At 47.5% G+C, this 21,073-nt stretch overlaps 2 protein-coding genes across 2 annotated transcripts in view; one reads left to right on the plus strand and one right to left on the minus strand.

The window, feature by feature from the left end:
* Positions 1-15,666, minus strand: part of LOC123765752 (uncharacterized) — a 36,904-nt gene extending 21,238 nt beyond the window's left edge. Inside the window, exons 1-2 of the mRNA XM_069337142.1 lie at positions 15,148-15,666; positions 6,176-6,290 (exon numbers count right to left, since the gene is read on the minus strand). Of these exons, the coding sequence (XP_069193243.1) occupies positions 6,176-6,290; positions 15,148-15,590 (558 nt within the window). The 5' untranslated portion in view covers positions 15,591-15,666. The remainder of the gene's footprint in view (positions 1-6,175; positions 6,291-15,147) is intronic.
* Positions 15,667-16,020: 354 nt separating this feature from the next.
* LOC123765914 (micronuclear linker histone polyprotein-like) overlaps positions 16,021-21,073 on the plus strand; it is a 49,615-nt gene continuing 44,562 nt past the window's right edge. The window contains exon 1 of the mRNA XM_069336831.1: positions 16,021-16,086. Within this exon, the coding sequence (XP_069192932.1) occupies positions 16,021-16,086 (66 nt within the window). The remainder of the gene's footprint in view (positions 16,087-21,073) is intronic.

Below are 21,073 nucleotides of genomic sequence, written 5' to 3' on the forward strand. Positions count from 1 at the left end.
GAAGGTGGTGAAGGGCAGGGAAGGTGGTGAAGGGCAGGGAAGGTGGTGAAGGGCAGGGAAGGTAATGAAGGGCAGGGAAGGTGGTGAAGGGCAGGGAAGGTGGTGAAGGGCAGGGAAGGTGGTGAAGGGCAGGGAAGGTGGTGAAGGGCAGGGAAGGTGGTGAAGGGCAGGGAAGGTGGTGAAGGGCAGGGAAGGTAATGAAGGGCAGGGAAGGTGGTGAAGGGTTGGGAAGGTGGTGAAGGGCAGGGAAGGTGGTGAAGGGCAGGGAAGGTGGTGAAGGGCAGAGAAGGTGGTGAAGGGCAGGGAAGGTGGTGAAGGGCAGGGAAGGTAATGAAGGGCAGGGAAGGTGGTGAAGGGCAGGGAAGGTGGTGAAGGGCAGGGAAGGTGGTGAAGGGCAGGGAAGGTGGTGAAGGGCAGGGAAGGTAATGAAGGGCAGGGAAGGTGGTGAAGGGCAGGGAAGGTGGTGAAGGGCAGGGAAGGTAATGAAGGGCAGGGAAGGTGGTGAAGGGCAGGGAAGGTAATGAAGGGCAGGGAAGGTGGTGAAGGGCAGGGAAGGTGGTGAAGGGCAGGGAAAGTGGTGAAGGGCAGGGAAGGTGGTGAAGGGTTGGGAAGGTGGTGAAGGGCAGGGAAGGTGGTGAAGGGCAGGGAAGGTGGTGAAGGGCAGGGAAGGTGGTGAAGGGCAGGGAAGGTAATGAAGGGCAGGGAAGGTGGTGAAGGGCAGGGAAGGTGGTGAAGGGCAGGGAAGGTGGTGAAGGGCAGGGAAGGTTGTGAAGGGCAGGGAAGGTGGTGAAGGGCAGGGAAGGTGGTGAAGGGCAGGGAAGGTGGTGAAGGGCAGGGAAGGTGGTGAAGGGCAGGGAAGGTGGTGAAGGGCAGGGAAGGTTGTGAAGGGCAGGGAAGGTGGTGAAGGGCAGGGAAGGTGGTGAAGGGCAGGGAAGGTGGTGAAGGGCATGGAAGGTGGTGAAGGGCAGGGAAGGTGGAGAAGGGCAGGGAAGGTGGTGAAGGGCAGGGAAGGTGGTGAAGGGCAGGGAAGGTGGTGAAGGGCAGGGAAGGTGGTGAAGGGCAGGGTAGGTGGTGAAGGGCAGGGAAGGTGGTGAAGGGCAGGGAAGGTGGTGAAGGGCAGGGAAGGTGGTGAAGGGCAGGGAAGGTGGTGAAGGGTTGGGAAGGTGGTGAAGGGCAGGGAAGGTGGTGAAGGGCAGGGAAGGTGGTGAAGGGCAGGGAAGGTGGTGAAGGGCAGGGAAGGTGGTGAAGGGCAGGGAAGGTGGTGAAGGGCAGGGAAGGTGGTGAAGGGCAGGGAAGGTGGTGAAGGGCAGGGAAGGTGGTGAAGGGCAGGGAAGGTGGTGAAGGGCAGGGAAGGTGGTGAAGGGCAGGGAAGGTAATGAAGGGCAGGGAAGGTGGTGAAGGGTTGGGAAGGTGGTGAAGGGCAGGGAAGGTGGTGAAGGGCAGGGAAGGTGGTGAAGGGCAGGGAAGGTGGTGAAGGGCAGGGAAGGTGGTGAAGGGCAGGGAAGGTAATGAAGGGCAGGGAAGGTGGTGAAGGGTAGGGAAGGTGGTGAAGGGCAGGGAAGGTGGTGAAGGGCAGGGAAGGTGGTGAAGGGCAGGGAAGCTAGTAACCCTCTCATCAAAAACAAACCACTCACACAGAATCTTTCCGTATCAGAAAATACTACTTAACCATTCAATGCACAGAACGCAGCAGTCATTCCTAATCTACAATACTAATAAGTAATCCCATAGGCACACACACACATTAATAACAATGTACCCACAAATAGCCAAAAATCGACAACTAGGGGGCTACGAGCGGCTACCAGGACCACATAGTCTGGCCTACACAGTAGTCAACCCACATTAACCCTCTGCCGTGTTGCCATATCACTCGGGTCGGCTTCCCGGACTCAAAATATCCTGTGATCTCATTTCCTTCAGATATACTATGGCTTCACCGCCACGAAAACATTCGCACTACACCCTAACACCTGCAGTGCTACCGTGTAGTGAATATATATATATATATATATATATATATATATATATATATATATATATATATATATATATATATATATATATATATATATATATATATATATATATCCCATCCCGGATCCTCTTCAGCAGTGAGCGAGAATAATGCTGTTATTGTTGGTTTAGATTAAGCAATTCGGAATAAAATTTCCATATAGCACTGGCTATTGTAACACCTATCCTATTCCCTATATTTTCCTTACTACTTTCATTTAGGAGTTACATAAAGTCCATACTGCTGAAGTGTGTAGCTCCTGGGACCCCGCACACGACACTGGACCTCACCAGTGTTCTTTTGGTCGTTCCTACTGACCTTACATTAATATGGTATTATGCCTTTGATACTGTTAACCATAACTATCTCTTGCTTAAACTCCACCATTATGGAATCCGAGGCCTTGCCCTGGACTATATCCGATCCTATCTTAGTGACAGACACCAGTACGTAGCCATCAATGATATAACTTCTCCCACTCTACCATTAACCGTAGGGGTGCCACAGGGCAGCATCCTAGGATCCTCCTGTTTCTTATATACATCAATGATCTGCCAAATGTCTCTAACGGGCTTAAACCTATATTATTTGCTGATGATACTGTCCTCATCTACTCAGACCCCAACCCACACTCATTAAATAATGTTGTAAATATTGAATTTAAAAAGTCAACCAACAAACTCACACTAAACATAGAAAAGATCTACTACATCTTATCTGGAAGCAAATCAACAAATGCAGTTCATCTTCAGATAGACAATGTTAACATCAGCAATAAAAATGATGGAAAGTTCCTTGGCCTATACTTAGACAAGAGACTTAACTTCAGCCCCCACATACAACACATAACCAAGAAAGTGTCTAAAACAGTTGGTATACTTTCTAAAATCAGATATTATGTTCCAAACTCTGTTCTCCTCTCACTATACTATGCACTAATCTATCCCTATCTTACATACAGTATCTGTGCATGGGGTTCAGCCACTGCAAACCACCTCAAGCCCATCATCACCCAGCAAAAATCTGCTATCAGAACAATAACAAACTCTGTTTTCAGACAACACTCAGTCCCTCTGTTTAAATCCCCAAACATCCTAAACATAAACTCACTCCACACATTCTCTTGGGTCATTTACATTTACAAAACCTTGTTCTTAAATACAAATCCTGATCTAAAACTCTTCTTTGACAGATGTAATAGGACTCATTATCACCACACCAGAAATAAATATTTCTTTGATATCCCCAGAGTCAAACTTTATCTGTGTAAACACTTTATGCAAATAAAGGGACCCAGTCTATGGAACTCACTCCCTAGTGAATTAAAAAGCCGTCCAACTTTTGCCTTATTCAAAAATAAAACCAAAAAGTACCTGATTCCATCTTCATAGTTTCCTACCTAGTGCTTCAAACCCACACTGTATCTAGTGCTACTCAATCCCCCAATATATGAACCTAAGCTATACAACTTCACCATTGTAATCACTGCTATCATCTTATATCATGGTTGTTATATTGAACGCATATTTTACTACATTATACCTTGAAATACAATAACCCTCAAATAATGCTACAATGTACCCGTTGATAACCCTCAAAATTTATATTAATGTACCTACTAATCTTTGTCAAATTTTCTTACAATGTACCTGTAAACATTTTTTCAATTTTGTTAGAAATTACCTACTTACAATTATCTGTTAGATTAAGGACCTGCCCCGAAACGCTATGCGTGTTAGTGGCTTGACAAGAATGTAGAAACATCAATGCTATGTACTCTCATAAACCCATTGTACCTTCTTGTACAAATATATAAATAGTAACATAAGACCGGGAGGTGAGGAGCTCCGGGTGAGTGTTGCCTCAACAAAGTCTGGTGTGTGAGTGGCGTGCTTGGACCAATCACAGCGCGTCCTTGCAAAACGGCTTGAATTCCACTTCGCTCTGATTGGTTCCCGCGCACGACATCCTGAACCGTTCCCATGACAACGGCTTGTATCTCCCTTCTGGAAAGTTCTAACGTTGTCTGCCGTTAGCAGAAATCACTCCCCCCCCACCCCCCACCTAACTTCTTAGCACCAGCAAAATTTAACTCACACTGATCCTACCCTACGTTCATCTAGGTTCATTACGACCTCAAGAACGGTTGAATGAATTAAAAAAGGGCAAGAGAGCAAAAACAGCTTTGGTAATGGCTGGGCCACATCCCAGACTGTGGCGTGGGGTCACATCCCAGACTATGGCGTGGGGTCACATCCCAGACTGTGGCGTGGGGTCACATCCCAGACTGTGGCTGGGTCACATCCCAGACTGTGGCTGGGCCACATCCCAGACTGTGGCGTGGGGTCACATCCCAGACTGTGGCTGGGTCACATCCCAGACTGTGGCTGGGCCACATCCCAGACTGTGGCGTGGGGTCACATCCCAGACTATGGCGTGGGGTCACATCCCAGACTGTGGCGTGGGGTCACATCCCAGACTGTGGCTGGGTCACATCCCAGACTGTGGCTGGGCCACATCCCAGACTGTGGCGTGGGGTCACATCCCAGACTGTGGCTGGGCCACATCCCAGACTGTGGCGTGGGGTCACATCCCAGACTGTGGCTGGGCCACATCCCAGACTGTGGCTGAGCCACATCCCAGACTGTGGCGTGGGGTCACATCCCAGACTGTGGCTGGGCCACATCCCAGACTGTGGCTGGGCCACATCCCAGACTGTGGCTGGGCCACATCCCAGACTGTGGCGTGGGGTCACATCCCAGACTGTGGCTGGGCCACATCCCAAACTGTGGCTGAGCCACATCCCAGACTGTGGCGTGGGGTCACATCCCAGACTGTGGCTGGGTCACATCCCAGACTGTGGCTGGGTCACATCCCAGACTGTGGCTGGGCCACATCCCAGACTGTGGCTGGGCCACATCCCAGACTGTGGCGTGGGTCACATCCCAGACTGTGGCTGGGCCACATCCCAGACTGTGGCTGGGTCACATCCCAGACTGTGGGTGGGCCACATCCCAGACTGTGGCTGGGTCACATCCCAGACTGTGGCTGGGCCACATCCCAGACTGTGGCTGGGCTACATCCCAGACTCTGGCTGGGTCACATCCCAGACTGTGGCTGGGCCACATCCCAGACTCTGGCTGGGTCACATCCCAGACTCTGGCTGGGCCACATCCCAGACTGTGGCTGGGCCACATCCCAGACTGTGGCTGGGCCACATCCCAGACTCTGGCTGGGTCACATCCCAGACTGTGGCTGGGCCACATCCCAGACTGTGGCTGGGCCACATCCCAGACTCTGGCTGGGTCACATCCCAGACTGTGGCTGGGCCACATCTTAGACTCTGGCTGGGTCACATCCCAGACTGTGGCTGGGCCACATCCCAGACTGTGGCTGGGCCACATCCCAGACTGTGGCTGGGCCACATCCCAGACTCTGGCTGGGTCACATCCCAGACTGTGGCTGGGCCACATCCCAGACTCTGGCTGGGTCACATCCCAGACTGTGGCTGGGCCACATCCCAGACTCTGGCTGGGTCACATCCCAGACTGTGGCTGGGCCACATCCCAGACTGTGACTGGGCCACATCCCAGACTGTGGCTGGGCCACATCCCAGACTGTGGCTGGGTCACATCCCAGACTGTGGCTGGGCCACATCCCAGACTGTGGCTGGGCCACATCCCAGACTCTGGCTGGGCCACATCCCAGACTCTGGCTGGGTCACATCCCAGACTGTGGCTGGGCCACATCCCAGACTCTGGCTGGGTCACATCCCAGACTGTGGCTGGGCCACATCCCAGACTCTGGCTGGGTCACATCCCAGACTGTGGCTGGGCCACATCCCAGACTCTGGCTGGGTCACATCCCAGACTGTGGCTGGGCCACATCCCAGACTCTGGCTGGGTCACATCATCACACCCAACTGAACTTACCAAGCTTACAGATTTAATATGACACAAAACGTTCAATTTAAAAGAGTAAGACGCTATAATATTATCACCTCAGAGTGCAAGATGAACCAAGATATCCAGTTTACAGATACACGATAACAATTTCCTCACGAGCTTAACTACGCCACACCATAAACAATAACACACAGTAACTCCACCACAGTTCTCTGAGAGAAGGGCTTATAGCCAGCAGGTAGTGAAGACTGACCGGGGGACCGTCCAGGATAGATATAAGCTTCTCCCTGGTGGTGAAGACGGGCTTGGTCAGGCCGCCCCTCGCCGCCGGGCTGAAGAAGTACAGGGAGCGCCCTCCGACCTTCGTCCTGTGAGGGGAAGAAGAGACATAACACTTGTCAAACACCGCACCTTGTTTGGCTCTGACATTGGGCTTGAGGCCCATCACCCACGGTGGGGGATGGGTGTTAAAGCAAGAGTTTACAACTACTTTAGTCCTGAATATACACACACACAATCTGCTGGAAGCTATACTCATAAAAGAAAAAACCAGCTTAAATATACCGAGTATAACTACTTGGATACCTTGCCTACGCTTAGACCCAGACCTCGCCATACACCACTGGATATCGAGAGGTCTCACAACCTTACCCCATTGTGTGGCTTCCATCCCCCATTATGCCCCTATTTCTTTACTGATGTGTGATTACTTCACTTTAATTACCTCCCCCCCCCCGGTTGCATTGTGCAGTTGCATCCTGGTGGAGGGTCAGTAGTTGTACAGTGAAGGGTGGGAAGGACCTCAACACCAGCCTAAACATACACACAGGCTGCCTGTCCCTTAACCAAATGAATTAATTATGGAAAATGCTAATCATTTGATTTGCAAAGCTTTATTTTGCAACATCAAATCTTTCACCACTCTTAGTATATTTTAAACCAAATCTTCGCTGCGACATCTGAGGTCGCAATGTTCTTCTCTTGCCTTTTCTAACAGCCGGCTCCAAGTCTCTGGCTGATGCCGGATTTGTGGTTGATGTCTCTGATGCGTCACAAGAGTGGAGCCGGACCTCGGAGCTGCTCGCACACATACTTTATTCACACACAAAAGTCGTTTGATATTTTGGTTAGAGTCTGCAGGCACCTTTCACCACCATTGATATCATGCATCCTTTCCATGCATAAAATGCAGTACGCACGATATATATATATATATATATATATATATATATATATATATATATATATATATATATATATATATATATATGTATGTATATATATATATATATATATATATATATATATATATATATATATATATATATATGTATGTATATATATATATATATATATATATATATATATATATATATATATATATATATATATATATATATGTATGTATATATATATATATATATATATATATATATATATATATATATATATATATATATATATATATATATATATATATATATATGAATTGCCTCAAGAATTTGTAATCTTCTTGAATCTTGGGTTTTGTCTATTATGCAAGTATTCTTGTTCAACATTTCTCTTGTTAGAGTAATGTCATGGGCTTGTCTCATGTGATTCCTAGGGGCACCAGATTGAAGATGGCATGTCAAACGCCTCGTCAGCTTAGTCGACGTCATACCTATGTACTTACATTGAAGGTTACATCCTTCGTGGGGGCAAGTGTACATGTATACAACGCTTGACTGCTGTAGAGGGTTCTCCGTCGGCTTCGGCCTGTTTTTGATAAGGAGTTCGGAAGTCTTCTTGGTTTTGTAGAATATTATCAGGTTTATGTTTTGGTTAGGAGTAATGCTTTTTACTCCTTTACGGATTATTTCTTTCATTATTCTTTCCTCTTTTATATGTTCACTGTGCATGGTTGATTTGTAATATAATTTTATTGGAGGTGTTGTGGTTTCTGTTCTAGGTTCTGAATTATACCAACGGTCCAAGTGTCTTCTTATAGCAGCGTTTATTTCCGCGTTGCTAACCAAAAACATAAACCAAAAACATAAACCTGATAATATTCTACAAAACCAAGAAGACTTCCGAACTCCTTATCAAAAACAGGCCGAAGCCGACGGAGAACCCTCTACAGCAGTCAAGCGTTGTATACATGTACACTTGCCCCCACGAAGGATGTAACCTTCAATGTAAGTACATAGGTATGACGTCGACCAAGCTGACGAGGCGTTTGACATGCCATCTTCAATCTGGTGCCCCTAGGAATCACATGAGACAAGCCCATGACATTACTCTAACAAGAGAAATGTTGAACAAGGATACTTGCATAATAGACAAAACCCAAGATTCAAGAAGATTACAAATTCTTGAGGCAATTCACATAAGAATAGAGCGACCTACCATGAACACCCAAATCACGGAAGTATATATATATATATATATATATATATATATATTGTGACGATAATCTCCTTCAAGAGATTGAGCCTGCTCTTCCCTCCAAAATTACGTCTTCACAATTATATAAAAAGACTATGGAAGAAATGTCCAACAACGACAACAACACCAGCAAGGCTTGCAAGGGTGAGCAGAAACGTATGCAGCCCGCCACCTGTTCGGACCCAAATCACCAAACTACCCGTTGATCGCTACGGCTCCGCTGATTGGTCGCCGGTCTGGCTGCACCTGCACTCGCCCCCCAATACTACCTGATGTCGGGGGTCGCCCCAACATCAGTCTTCAGAATGTTCCGTGCTTTCGTAGCCAGCACTCCTCCCAGCTAGACGTTAGCGTGTACTGAGAGAGGTGGTGGCTTTAAGCCAATATTCCAGCACCTCCCACTTAACTTTTGTTTTGCACTTCTTATTATTTTGCCTTAACGTAACTTTCATTGTGTCATTTAAGTATTCTTATTATTTTGATTCATTGATTTTATTATACATATTTGTTTGTCCATATTTTCATGTTTTGATTTATTTAACGTAATTAAAATTTCATTGTTAAAGTTTTACTTGTGTTTTGTGTGTCTTCTCCTTACCTTACCACAGACGAAGTTCCAGTTTTTCTATTTTTTTTATAACTATGTGACGAGGCCATACCCCTAGCATTAAACAGCCGAACACCAACGCGTTACCGTCACAAGTTATATGGGGGCCTGTCCTAGGAGCCTCACTCAGGTACTGGTGCCAAGTGGTAATTTATGGTAAGCGTATTTAACTCTGTTAACGTAGCTTTACTATTTTTCATTCAATTTCATTTTTTATAAGGTGCGGTGTATTGTGCATTACGAGAGTAACATATAGTGAAGGTGAGACAACTTTGGATTACGTGGTGACTGTAGGCCGCAGTCATACTCTTAATTGGTCATCTCTCCCTCCATGTTATTACTCGTATTTACCATCTATGTCCCTTGAATATTTCTCATTCTGACAGATCATCATATTGGTACCCTGGTACTGTGGTCTGCCCCGGGTCAAGAGTACCCAATCTTCTGCAATCTGACTGTAGGAGGACAAAGAGGGCCATAGTTCCTCTAGCTCGAACTTTAGTTGCTGAATTGGGACCTCAGCAGCAGTTCTCGTCACCAGTTGACACCTCGCACCCCTACACGTCAGTCAGAGATGATGATACATACAACGGTAGGGAATTAGCTTATTTTTTCAGAGCACAAAAGTTCGCTAATTCTGTAAGTATCATATTAAATTCAGTGGGAAAAACTTGCTTTATGTCCTATAGAGACTTGGCAAGGTATGCCTACATTCTTGGACTACCAATTTTACTTTTGAAGCATTTAACTGTTTCATTTGTTTTCGAAACTTTGTTTCATTTGTTAGTAGGATTTTCTTGCCCTTATTCTCTTACATGAGTACCGGGTACAAGATTTCCTGCGCCCTTGATTTAATTTAATCATTTAATATCTTTCACTTAACGTTAATTGTTAAAGATCACACAGGATAGGTACCAGTTGCCACGTTGTCCTGTTTCTGACATTTCATTATTGAACATTCGTGTACCTTTATTTGCTAATTTCACCATGTTTCGTCTCCAAACTTTCCGTGCAAATCCAGCAGGTGAAATAGGGACTTTAAGTCGTGCCAAGAGGACTGAACTACAAACTCTTGCACATGAGTATCAACTAGAAGTTCCCTACCAAGCCAACAAAAATGACCTACACAACCTGTTGCTGGATTACTATTTAGAGCAAGGTAAGATAGACTCTGAAACTCATGAAACTTACTATATTGCAGAGAAAACTGACTTGGCAACGATGAAACTTAAACTAGAGCTGGCCAAGATTGAACGTGAGCAGCAAAGGGAAGCCCTCGAACAACAAGAACGAGCAGCTGCCATACGAAGGGAAGAACAAGAACGTGAGATTGCCTTACTCCAGGAGCGGGAACGCATACGGCTTGAAACCAAACAACGCGAGTTGGAAATGCAACGTGAACATGACAAGCAACAAGCGACTCTGGCTCTTGAGTGTCGTCAACGGGAATACACGTTGGAAACTTCACACCTCGCTCAACGCCAGCAAGCTACTGCCAATCTTCCCGTCAGTTTTAATATATCACATGCAAGTAAGTTAATGCCATCCTTTGTAGAAGCAGAAGTTGATGTGTTCTTTACCACCTTTGAAACCCTTGCTAATCAACTCAGTTGGCCTGTCGACCAATGGGCCACACTTCTCAGAGTCCATCTTACAGGTAGAGCTGCAGTCACACTCAGTACTTTGGCGTCTGAGAATGACTACTACACTCTGAAACAAGCAGTGTTAGACGCCTACCTACTCTCTACTGAAAGTTATAGAAGGAAATTCCGTGACCACCTGAAGGCAAGTACCACTACCTTCCTCGAGTTTGCTAACACGAAACGGAGGTATTTCATGAAATGGCTGGAAGCAGCACATGTCTCTACTTTTACAGAACTCGTCAACCTGATGCTTGTTGAAGAATTCTTGAGACGTGTGCCGCCTCCTGTCCGCCTCTACTTAGCAGATAAAGAAGAAACCGACTACCTGAAGTGTGCTAAGTCGGCTGACACTTACAGCCTCATCCACCGGCTGACACCTGAACCATCCTCCAGTAAGAAGTCGTGGTACAGTTACGAGAAGGTGAGCCCCGATCAAGCTGGTTCACAACTGTACTGCAAGTATTGTAGACTCTATGGACATACCATAGACAAGTGTGGTAAGTCTCAATACAAGGGAACCACTGACCAACAACGACCCAAACCAACTCCTCCTAAGTCCGGTAAGCCTGTGATGAATGTTGGTGTTGATGTTAATGATCTTTCTCTTTTCAGTAACCACCTGTATACTGGAACTGTCTCTGCCAACGGTTCAAATCCGGAGGGACGTTTCAAATTGAAGATCTTGAGGGACACAGCGGCTCTACAATCGATCATCTTGAAGTCTGCTGTGCCCAACATAGTCTACACCGGGGAAACAGTCTTCATCACTGACCTCACTGCTACCACTCCATACCCTCTCGCCAGAGTCCACCTGGATTGTCCCTACGTGAACGGGGAAGTCCAAGTCGCCGTCAGGGAAAAGCCTTTTCCCATGCCTGGAGTGCAACTTCTCCTAGGCAACGACTTGGCAGAAGACCTGCAACCAACCAACCTGATCGTCATGGACAAACCCCAGGTGTGTAACTCTGTGCCAAGTAACCCTATTCTTGAGTATGTTCCAGCAGAGGTTCAAGAGAGTGATGAAGTTTCTCCTCCGGTTCTCGTGACCACCCGTGCACAAGCCGCACGTCCACAGCCAGCTGACTCTACTGCTACCGCTGTCCCTCAAGACCCTCAGAAACTACCCCCGCATCTGACCAAGTTGGAGTTCCGTAAGTTGCAGAGGGAAGATCTTACTTTAACACCATTGTTTTTCCAGGCTGAGACTCAACCCGACAGTATTCCTGGGTTCTTCCTAGAGAACGACTTGCTCTACCGCAGATATAGACCCAGTAAACTGAAGGAGGAGGACGATTGGGCCAACACCGAACAACTTGTGATTCCCACCAGCCTGCGGCCCACTATTCTACACCTGGCCCACGGAGCATTCTCCCACTACGGCTTCAACAAGACTTACCATGGGATTCGTCAAGACTACTACTGGCCAGGTATGGTAAACAACGTCAAACAGTACGTAAAACAGTGTCATACATGTCAGATGGCAGGCAAACCGAACGTCTCCATTCCCAGAGCACCACTGATTCCCATACAGGTGCCTGCGGAACCTTTCCACAGACTCATAATAGACTGTGTTGGTCCTTTACCTCGGACCAGTTCAGGTAACGCCTACATCCTAACCATCCTGTGTCCTACCACCAGATTTCCCATAGCAGTTCCAGTGAAGAACATCACGGCTGCTACGGTTATCAAACATCTATTGAAGATCTTCACTCAATACGGATTTCCCAGGGAGATTCAAAGTGACTGTGGCACCAACTTCACCAGTGATCTCTTCAAAAGGACACTGGAGGAGTTCAACATCAAACAGGTATTGTCCAGCCCCTATCATCCTGCTTCACAGGGTTCTCTTGAACGTAGTCATCAGACCATCAAAGCACTCTTGAAAAAGTTTTGTAGTGAAACCTCAAAGGATTGGGATAAGCAGATTGACCTAATAATGTGTATTTTCAGAAGTCTCCCCAATGAGTCCCTAGGAGTATCTCCTTATGAGATGCTCTACGGCCGTAAGTGCCGTACTCCCCTTAAGGCTTTCAAAGACTCTCTCAGAGATGCCACCTTCAGTGAGCATCAGAATGTGCCCCAGTTTCTTCAAAACCTTCAGCACATTCTAGAGAGAGTCCACCGCTTTGCCCATGATAATCTATTGAAAGCCCAGGTGAGAATGAAGACTCATTACGACCAGACCAGCAAAGTAAGAAAATTCAAGCCGGGAGACTTCGTCCTTGCTTATTTCCCTATCCCAGGTTCACCTTTACAAAACAGATTTTCAGGACCCTACTGCGTCAAAGAGTGCAGGAATAATAATAATTATGTGATAGAGACTCCTGATAGGCGGCGGAAGACCCAGCTGTGCCACGTCAACCTCCTGAAGCAATATAATGGTACTCCTCCCACTGTCTTGACTAATTATTCCACATTCACAGAACCCTACATCCACAGTGAGACCTTCCCAGCTTCTTCTCCCGAAAGCACTGACAAGGAGTCGGCGCTTTCTAATTCCAAAATCCTTAATGATCTTCCCAAATGCTTTCAGGATAATAATCGTGCTCCTATGCCCTCTTCTAATTCCACTCTCACCTCGTCAGATAAGCCCTTCATCCTCCATGTCGACGCCAATGGTACCGACGTGGGTGGTGTCGTGATGCAGCAACGAGGCGAGAAGAATACACCTGTCAGCGACTACTGCTACAAGGATCTACGGAACAATTGGCAAGGAGCTACTCTTCCTCATCCTGAAGCTTCAGCACTTCACTCCACACCTGAAAAGTGCTCGGTCCACCATCAATACGGACCACACCACCCTACACCTCCTGCAGCACGCCCACTTCTCATCTCAACGTCTTCTACTATGGGCTTGCTAACTGCAGAAATTCAACCTGGAGACACGCTATACCAAGAGTCTGACAACATCTTAGCCCATGATCTCTCCAGAGTTTATGAAGTAGAAGCAACTCCATCTAATACTCCACCACATAACGACGTACTTCTTCCAGAACCGCAGGCTTCGGGGGAGAGTTGTGACGATAATCTCCTTCAAGAGATTGAGCCTGCTCTTCCCTCCAAAATTACGTCTTCACAATTATATAAAAAGACTATGGAAGAAATGTCCAACAACGACAACAACACCAGCAAGGCTTGCAAGGGTGAGCAGAAACGTATGCAGCCCGCCACCTGTTCGGACCCAAATCACCAAACTACCCGTTGATCGCTACGGCTCCGCTGATTGGTCGCCGGTCTGGCTGCACCTGCACTCGCCCCCCAATACTACCTGATGTCGGGGGTCGCCCCAACATCAGTCTTCAGAATGTTCCGTGCTTTCGTAGCCAGCACTCCTCCCAGCTAGACGTTAGCGTGTACTGAGAGAGGTGGTGGCTTTAAGCCAATATTCCAGCACCTCCCACTTAACTTTTGTTTTGCACTTCTTATTATTTTGCCTTAACGTAACTTTCATTGTGTCATTTAAGTATTCTTATTATTTTGATTCATTGATTTTATTATACATATTTGTTTGTCCATATTTTCATGTTTTGATTTATTTAACGTAATTAAAATTTCATTGTTAAAGTTTTACTTGTGTTTTGTGTGTCTTCTCCTTACCTTACCACAGACGAAGTTCCAGTTTTTCTATTTTTTTTATAACTATGTGACGAGGCCATACCCCTAGCATTAAACAGCCGAACACCAACGCGTTACCGTCACAATATATATATATATATATATATATATATATATATATATATATATATATTAGTCCAGGCTGCTTGTCTCAAAATCTTAGCTCTCTTAAAGAAATTTTCTTGATTGTTGCTTTCTTCTGTTCTTCATCCTGTCACTTCCCCCTCTTCCTTAGGTCTCCTTCCACTTCCTCTTCCTCCTCCTTCCTGCTCTCCCACAGTGCCCCTATCACCCCTCTCCAGATAAGGGAGGCGATGCCAGAGGTGTAGTTATTACCAGTCGTTTTCATTACTCTCAACATCGACCTCCTCTCCTCAAACCTATCTCCGTCTTTCCCTTTCTCCAGGGGCCCCCTGAGTGCCCCTTGCAGGTCTTCCTTTGTGCCTCTTGCAGGCCTCCCTTAGTACCCCCTTGCAGGCCTCCCTTAGTGCCCCCTTGCAGGCCTCCCTTAGTGCCCCCTTGCAGGCCTCCCTTAGTGCCCCCTTGCAGGCCTCCCTTAGTGCCCCCTTTCCAGGCCTCCCTTAGTGCCCCCTTGCAGGCCTCCCTTAGTGCCCCCTTGCAGGTCTCCCTTAGTGCCCCCTTTCCAGGCCTCCCTTAGTGCCCCCTTGCAGGCCTCCCTTAGTGCCCCCTTGCAGGCCGCCCTCCGACCTCTCCTCCATCCATGCAAGTATCTATCAACTGTTTCCCTCCCTCAAATCAAGCCTCATTCTGCCAGTCTCTCACGCCCTCTAAACCTCCCGTTACTCTCCTATCGTGCCTCCATGCCTCCCTCCCTTCTGTCGCTCCCTCCCCTCTGTTGCTCCCTCCCCTCTGTTGCTCCCTGCCCTCTGTTGCTCCCTGCCCTCTGTTGCTCCCCTCTGTTGCTATGCTCACTTGTGACTAAAGACCACATGTTCTGTGGTGATGTGGCGAGGGACGAGGCGCTCCAGCAGCTGGTGGTCGTAAGGGCTGCAGTTGACCACACTGGCTGGAGGCCTCACCTCCTGCTGCTGCTGCTGCTGCTGCTGGGAGCTGCTCATGTTGTTGTTGGAGTCGTTTTTCACTGTGATTCTTTTGCTATTAGAGCTATTGATCTTGTCTGTGATGTTGCAGTGAAGAGGGCTGTTGGTCCTGCTGCAGTGAAGGGGGCTGTTGGTCTTGCTGCAGTGAAGGGGACTGTTGGTCCTGCTGCAGTGAAGGGGGCTGTTGGTCTTGCTGCAGTGAAGGGGGCTGTTGGTCCTGCTGGCGATGCCACCAGAGAAAGTCCCACTGTTGTTGGGGCTGTAAATCTTGGCAGGAACACTACTGTTGCTGCTGCTGTTGTTGCTGCTGTACATTCTGCCGATGCTGTGCTGTACGTCTTTCTGGAAATAAAAATATCATATATCATATATCTTTGGAGAGAGAGAGAGAGAGAGAGAGAGAGAGAGAGAGAGAGAGAGAGAGAGAGAGAGAGAGAGAGAGAGAGAGAGAGAGAGAGAGAGAGGGTAAGGGGAAGAGCGAGAGTAATCTCTGGGCACCACCGGGTAGCCACTGAACATAATGTCATCAGTCGTGTACTGAGAAGTGTCATCAGCAGGTAACTCGACAATACGTACACATTACCACGTATTAGCGTATCACTCGTATCTCTTAAGTCCATCACGAAGACTCCAAAACCCACACCCTGCACTTTGTGTGTAACCTGCAAAATATTGACTGTGACCGCTATTTTCAGCTTATTAGAGTGTTTACTGTCACCGCGGGTCACGCTATGGTCACGCCACCATGTTCCTCGTGCCCACCCATCCACAAAACAGCTCGTATCTCGAAGGTATTGCTGAAAAATACTGGGTAAATAGGCATCTATCTTGTAAAATGGCCGTCATCTTGGAAAAATATTGAAAATTCTTGGCGACTTTTCATCTGTAATGGCTTTTAAAGTTGTTAGAAACATGTGTGGCAAGTGTATGACAACCAACAGCTTAGCTGGGATGTGTATAACATATGTATTACATGGTCTCTCTCTCTCTCTCTCTCTCTCTCTCTCTCTCTCTCTCTCTCTGTCTCAGATAATGTAATTCTGCAACTTGAAAGTATTAAAGTTCATCGTTATCGAGGTTACCATAAAATTGAACGATTACACGTCGAGAGGAAATATAAAAACTCTATGGAAAACACATCTGCAATTCCATTTCAGATTTCTTTTTTTTTTTAACTGTACGGGGTTCACTATAAATGTTAATATTTCCTAAAGCATGGCACTAGGGCTGACCACAACTATGACACATACCCCCTCCATGTTTTATGTTGGATAGTTGAGAGAGAGACTGCCTCCAAGCGTCAGCTCTTCTACTCTGACTGACAGACTAACAGAGATATAGAGACATCCTATTTTATAGATATAAATATGTTTGTAAACATAGCATTTACATCAGTGAAGTAATTTACATTGTAAGCTGTATATAGGTTTGTACCAATATATGTCTCCAATTAGATGTTGTAAGTTACATGTTTACTTTTGTCTACCTGCTGCTGGTTCCGGGGGTCCAACGTTCCTGCGGCCCGGTCTCTGGCCAGGCCTCTTGGTGCTCTGGTCAACCAGGCTGTTGGACGCAGCTGCTCGCAGCCTGACCTGGGTAATCCATAAGCTAAACAGAGTACTGTAAATATATAAATACCAACAAATATTTCTTGCTAATATATATTTAATATATATTTTACCATATCTGACTGACAAGTAATTCATTCATTACGTTAAAAAACCCACTTATTCCTTTTTGAGAAAGTTTTGTAAATATATATTAATGGAAGACAATTAGTGTCAGTCAATCCTTCTATTGAGGGATTCTATTCTTCAATAAAGGGAAAAAGGATGATTTATTGAGAGTATGGAAGAGACAGGGATTCCATACATAGTGTATGGAGAGACTGGGATCCACACACAGTGTATGGGAGAGACAGGGATCCCATACATAGTGTATGAGAGAGACAGAGATCCCCCACAGGGTATGGGACAGAGATCCCCTCACAGTGTATGGGAGAGACAGAGATCCCCTCACAGTGTATGGGAGAGACAGAGATCCCCTCACAGTGTATGGGAGAGACAGAGATCCCATACACAGTGTATGGGAGAGACAGAGATCCCCACACAGTGTATGGGAGAGACAGAGATCCCCTCACAGTGTATGGGAGAGACAGAGATCCCATACACAGTGTATGGGAGAGACAGAGATCCCCCCACAGTGTATGGGAGAGACACAGATCCCCACACAGTGTATGGGAGAGACAGAGATCCCCTCACAGTGTATGGGAGAGACAGAGATCCCCACACAGTGTATGGGAGAGACAGAGATCCCCTCACAGTGTATGGGAGAGACAGAGATCCCATACACAGTGTATGGGAGAGACAGAGATCCCCCCACAGTGTATGGGAGAGACACAGATCCCCACACAGTGTATGGGAGAGACAGAGATCCCCCTCACAGTGTATGGGACAGACAGAGATCCTCTGAGTCCCATTCGTGGAATTGTTAGCTTAAAAGCAACATTAATATCTCATTCTATCCCTGACCATTCCGTCCAGTATGCACTAAATAATAAACATATGACTTTATTTTGATATATTTTGTTATTTTATTTATATATACAAGAGTTCCTGCTATTGAGAAAGATGAGGAAAGGGAAATTGATGTGCTCAACAACTTAACAATTCATTAAAACATGTACAATATATATATATATATATATATATATATATATATATATATATATATATATATATATATATATATAAACAGGGGCATTACTAATTATACACTAATGGGCCAGCCAAAATCCCAGTTCCAATCAGCAGGGACGAATGGGTATTAGTGCACCAGAAACTTATTAATTAAATCAATACTCCCCAGTAACCACTTAGCCCGGGTACATAACTAACCTACAGGAAGGTGTTCACTGTAACTCCACTAACACACATCAGCTACAAAGCCTCGCTACACGAGACTATGTTGATGAATCTTGTGGCCACCTTTCCTCATTACCTAACTCCATCACAATAACCTAATTCAAAAGGCAAAGGAAAAAAAATTATCAAAACCCAATAGACGGTAGAACGACGGTTTTGCGTTATGCAGGTCGGTGTTCAATCCCCCGACTGTCCACAAGTGGTTGGGGGCACCATTCCTTCCCTCCGTCCCATCCCAAATCCTTATCCTGATCCCTTCCCAGTGCTAAATAGTCGTAATGGCTTGGCGCTTCCCCCCCCCCCTCTGATAGTTCCATTCCCGTCCAACCACAAGTAGATGAGGGACAAAAATAAAAGCTTTCCTCCTCGCCACACGGAACTAAGCGTATGGCGGCCGCGTGTTGAAGCTCTCAACATCGGCAGATGCAACATTTCCTTGCCTCACTTATGACAAAAATCACAGCTGCCACCAGCGTGTGACGAGCCATAAGTCAGACAAGCCATACGATGAGAGGCAAACATTTCACAAGCTCACTCAATGATATGGAGGAAAAACAAAACATAAAGCAATTCTTTCGTGGCTGTTGTGAAAAATTTCCCGGGGCAGGGGTGGAAAATGACAAAAAGATCTTATTCAAGAACTGTTTAAAGAAATTGTATCGTCTGGGTCGCTACATGAACATAAAAGTTCATTTTCTGGATAAGTCTCCTTGATAAGGTTGCTGGAGGTCTATGTGAGGTGAGTCAGAAGCCAGGTGAGGGTCTATGTGAGGTGAGTCAGGAGCCAGGTGAGGGTCTATGTGAGGTGAGTCAGGAGCCAGGTGAGGGTCTATGTGAGGTGAGTCAGGAGCCAGGTGAGGGTCTATGTGAGGTGAGTCAGGAGCCAGGTGAGGGTCTATGTGAGGTGAGTCAGGAGCCAGGTGAGGGTCTATGTGAGGTGAGTCAGGAGCCAGGTGAGGGTCTATGTGAGGTGAGTCAGGAGTCAGGTGAGGGTCTATGTGAGGTGAGTCAGGAGCCAGGTGGAGGTCTATGTGAGGTGAGTCAGGTGGAGGTCTATGTGAGGTGAGTCAGGAGCCAGGTGAGGGTCTATGTGAGGTGAGTCAGAAGCCAGGTGAGGGTCTATGTGAGGTGAGTCAGGAGCCAGGTGGAGGTCTATGTGAGGTGAGTCAGGTGGAGGTCTATGTGAGGTGAGTCAGGAGCCAGGTGAGGGTCTATGTGAGGTGAGTCAGGAGCCAGGTGAGGGTCTATGTGAGGTGAGTCAGGAGCCAGGTGAGGGTCTATGTGAGGTGAGTCAGGAGCCAGGTGAGGGTCTATGTGAGGTGAGTCAGGAGCCAGGTGAAGGTCTATGTGAGGTGAGTCAGGAGCCAGGTGAGGGTCTATGTGAGGTGAGTCAGGAGCCAGGTGAGGGTCTATGTGAGGTGAGTCAGGAGCCAGGTGAGGGTCTATGTGAGGTGAGTCAGGAGCCAGGTGAGGGTCTATGTGAGGTGAGTCAAGAGCCAGGTGAGGGTCTATGTGAGGTGAGTCAGGAGCCAGGTGGAGGTCTATGTGAGGTGAGTCAGGAGCCAGGTGAGGGTCTATGTGAGGTGAGTCAGGAGCCAGGTGGGGGTCTATGTGAGGTGAGTCAGGAGTCAGGTGAGGGTCTATGTGAGGTGAGTCAGGAGCCAGGTGGAGGTCTATGTGAGGTGAGTCAGGTGGAGGTCTATGTGAGGTGAGTCAGGAGCCAGGTGAGGGTCTATGTGAGGTGAGTCAGAAGCCAGGTGAGGGTCTATGTGAGGTGAGTCAGGAGCCAGGTGGAGGTCTATGTGAGGTGAGTCAGGTGGAGGTCTATGTGAGGTGAGTCAGGAGCCAGGTGAGGGTCTATGTGAGGTGAGTCAGGAGCCAGGTGAGGGTCTATGTGAGGTGAGTCAGGAGCCAGGTGAGGGTCTATGTGAGGTGAGTCAGGAGCCAGGTGAGGGTCTATGTGAGGTGAGTCAGGAGCCAGGTGAAGGTCTATGTGAGGTGAGTCAGGAGCCAGGTGAGGGTCTATGTGAGGTGAGTCAGGAGCCAGGTGAGGGTCTATGTGAGGTGAGTCAGGAAGCCAGGTGAGGGTCTATGTGAGGTGAGTCAGGAGCCAGGTGAGGGTCTATGTGAGGTGAGTCAAGAGCCAGGTGAGGGTCTATGTGAGGTGAGTCAGGAGCCAGGTGGAGGTCTATGTGAGGTGAGTCAGGAGCCAGGTGAGGGTCTATGTGAGGTGAGTCAGGAGCCAGGTGGAGGTCTATGTGAGGTGAGTCAGGAGCCAGGTGAGGGTCTATGTGAGGTGAGTCAGAAGCCAGGTGAGGGTCTATGTGAGGTGAGTCAGGAGTCAGGTGAGGGTCTATGTGAGGTGAGTCAGGAGCCAGGTGGAGGTCTATGTGAGGTGAGTCAGGTGGAGGTCTATGTGAGGTGAGTCAGGAGCCAGGTGAGGGTCTATGTGAGGTGAGTCAGGAGCCAGGTGAGGGTCTATGTGAGGTGAGTCAGGAGCCAGGTGGAGGTCTATGTGAGGTGAGTCAGTGGAGGTCTATGTGAGGTGAGTCAGGAGCCAGGTGAGGGTCTATGTGAGGTGAGTCAGGAGCCAGGTGAGGGTCTATGTGAGGTGAGTCAGGAGCCAGGTGAGGGTCTATGTGAGGTGAGTCAGGAGCCAGGTGAGGGTCTATGTGAGGTGAGTCAGGAGCCAGGTGGAGGGTCTATGTGAGGTGAGTCAGGAGCCAGGTGAGGGTCTATGTGAGGTGAGTCAGGAGCCAGGTGAGGGTCTATGTGAGGTGAGTCAGGAGCCAGGTGAGGGTCTATGTGAGGTGAGTCAGGAGCCAGGTGGAGGTCTATGTGAGGTGAGTCAGGTGGAGGGTCTATGTGAGGTGA

Source organism: Procambarus clarkii, chromosome 37 (assembly GCF_040958095.1).
Source record: "Procambarus clarkii isolate CNS0578487 chromosome 37, FALCON_Pclarkii_2.0, whole genome shotgun sequence".
NCBI lineage: Eukaryota > Metazoa > Arthropoda > Malacostraca > Decapoda > Cambaridae > Procambarus > Procambarus clarkii.